We start from the raw sequence: 2781 nt of genomic DNA on the forward strand, positions 1-2781 counted from the left end.
CTCTGTAGACCAGGCTGGTCTCGAACTCACAGAGATCCGCCTGCCTCTGCCTCCCGAGTGCTGGGATTAAAGGTGTGTGCCACCATCGCCTGGCCTGAGACATCTTTTTTAAGCAACTGATAATATGGTTACATTTTAACAAAGAAATATGAACTGTATGTAAAAATTATAGTTGGTACTGTGAAAAATATGGAGTTTTCAGTTATAAAAATTAAGGAACTCTGATATAAAAAATAATTGGGGAAACAGAGACTATAAAAATATCCCAACACCTGTGTTCTCTGTGCAGCAGCAGCTGAGCTCATGAGTGCTCAGGTTGTTAGAATGACAACTGATGCTGCTTCCCTAAAGAATGACTGTTTCCTAACATGAACTCCATTACTTTCTAATGTTATCTAACATTAAAAGTTAGCCCGGCATCTTTGCAAATGCTTTGAGCATCAGGAGCAATGGTTCTCAAGCTTCCTAATGTTGTGACCCTTTAATATAGTTTATGTTGTGATGACCCCCAACCATAAAATTATTTTTGCTACTACTTCATAACTAATTTTGCTATTCTTATGAATTGCAATGTCGAGTATCTGTGTTTCCGATGGTCTTTGGCTACCCCTATGAAAGGGTCGGTCAACCCCCAAAGGATTTGCGCTCCACACATTGAGAACCACTAATCTAGAGTGTCTGAGAATTTTTTTTTTTTTTTAGTCTGCAGCCTTCTTTTTATAACGAGGAGTGGTGTCCATAGAGACTCCCAAGTTTTTGTGGTTCTGTGAAGGCAATATCAGAAAGGCCATAGTTTCCTCATGCAGCTGGTATCCCATGCATGTGGGCACAACAAATCCTACCTACCTGATTCCTGGGAAATCAGTCATGTTCAGATTATTTCAAAGATGTATGGGCAATGAATGCCAGCCTACCCTTAGTAGCTTCTAAGGGCATGGTGGGTCTCTCAGAGCCTGAAATTCCTCCCCTTGCAGGTTTCTGGGGTTTCTTCTGACTTGGGAACAGATGGCACTGCACTTGAGGCACCCATGGGAACAGTCGAGTGGAGGGAGCACCCCAGGAGGCAAGCTTTATTTCCAGTACCATTTTACCATATTACCCACCCTGCAGCCGTCAAGTTTATAAAGTATAGATATAGATCCACCTTCAATTATCCTTTCCACATCAAATAATCCAAGTATGTGAAGTGTATAACTCAGTAGATATTAGTCCATTTACAGTTATGCATCCATCATTACTATTACTTTGTCTAATTTCAGAACATCCTTTAATCACTTCAGATTTTAATGATGTATTAGCAACCACCTACTCATCACTTTCTACTCCTGGGCCTTCCAACCATGAGTTTATGTTCAGTCTCTCTGCATTTGTATATTCTGTAAATGCCATATAAATATAATCATATGATCTTTGGCCATTTGTGTTTATTTAAAACTTAGCATGTTTTTAAGCTTCTTAGATCATGTTGTAACAAACATTAAATAAATAATATATTGCTTGGAGTTAGTCATAAGTATTTAAAACTAAAATTTAATAAAAAAAAATTTCTGTATTTGTTATGTAGCTCCAGAAATTATCAATAATGAAAGGTATTCATTTAGTCCCGATTGGTGGGGACTTGGCTGTCTGCTATATGAAATGATTGAGGGACACTCTCCATTCAAAAAATACAAAGAGAAAGTCAGCCGGGAGGAGCTGGAAAGAAGAGTGAAGAATGAAACTGAGGAGTACTCTGAGAAGTTTTCAGAGGATGCCAAGTCCATCTGCAGCATGGTGGGTCAGCTTCCACAGAGATGGGGAAGTTAGTACCTTGCTTCATCAAGTTCTTTTGATGGTTCAGAAGACAGTAGTCAAGTAGGCAGGCAGTCTTCAGAAGCAGGGCAGCTGTCCCCTTCCCAGCTTATACCCCTGGTTCAGCAACAAGACCCAGTGCAGGTGAATTCAGCCTGGCCTCTTAGTAACCAGCCTTCTTCCTGGTGTGCTTGCCTGGAATTTCATCTCAGGTAGACAATGAGAGCGGAGAGCAAAGTGCCCAGCCCAGGCTTGGGAAATGACCACTTGATGAACTAGAGCAAAGTAGTGGAAAATTCGTGACTCCCCTCCTATATTGATGTTGTTGAAAGGAAGAATGGTGTCAATTCACTCTGTTTTCAGAAACTTATGTGAAATTCAATATAAAACTAATTTCCAATGTGTTTTGAAATGAGAATATTGTCTCTGCCAATTTTTTTTAAATCATCACAGACAATTTGAAGTAATATCTGGGCTAGACTGACATGTACCTTACAGATTTGATTATTGTTTTAGACTGTCACCTTCCATGTGACACGATGATGCCAGAGAGCAAGTTTTAACCCATGATGACAGAATGAACCAGTAGCAAATGGGTGCCGTCTGTCCTCAGGGCACCCAGTTTTTTAACAACTGCTGGTTGCCCTTACACTAAAAATTGTCACTTGCTTACCTTAAAATGGTGTCTATAGGCTTTCTTTTTTTATTTTGAGGCCTGTCCTTTGTAGCATCTTTAAAGTTTTTCTTTCAGCAAGGAAACACCTTCTATCTTCCTAGTACTCTCCTAGGCACTGGGACTGCAGCAGTGAGTAAGAGAGGGAAGGAGTCCTGGCTCTTCAGTGTTCTCATTTTGTTGCAGGGTGGGTAGCCTCTAACAGTAAGCAGAAAAAATATGGCAAGCCGGGCGGTGGTGGCGCAAGCCTTTAATCCCAGCACTCGGGAGGCAGAGGCAGGCGGATCTCTGTGAGTTCAAGGCCAGCCTGGTCTACA

The 2781-nt window shown here is 41.0% G+C and overlaps 1 protein-coding gene across 5 annotated transcripts in view; it reads left to right on the forward strand.

Annotated features, from left to right (window-relative positions):
- Grk4 (G protein-coupled receptor kinase 4) overlaps nucleotides 1-2781 on the forward strand; it is a 77492-nt gene that overhangs the window by 65569 nt on the left and 9142 nt on the right. For all 5 annotated transcript variants that reach the window (XM_013353339.2, XM_026788634.1, XM_026788632.1 and 2 more), the window contains one exon: nucleotides 1565-1773. In XM_013353339.2, coding sequence (XP_013208793.1) covers nucleotides 1565-1773 — 209 coding nt within the window. The remainder of the gene's footprint in view (nucleotides 1-1564; nucleotides 1774-2781) is intronic.

This window comes from Microtus ochrogaster, unplaced genomic scaffold, assembly GCF_000317375.1.
Source record: "Microtus ochrogaster isolate Prairie Vole_2 unplaced genomic scaffold, MicOch1.0 UNK5, whole genome shotgun sequence".
Classification (NCBI taxonomy): Eukaryota; Metazoa; Chordata; class Mammalia; order Rodentia; family Cricetidae; genus Microtus; species Microtus ochrogaster.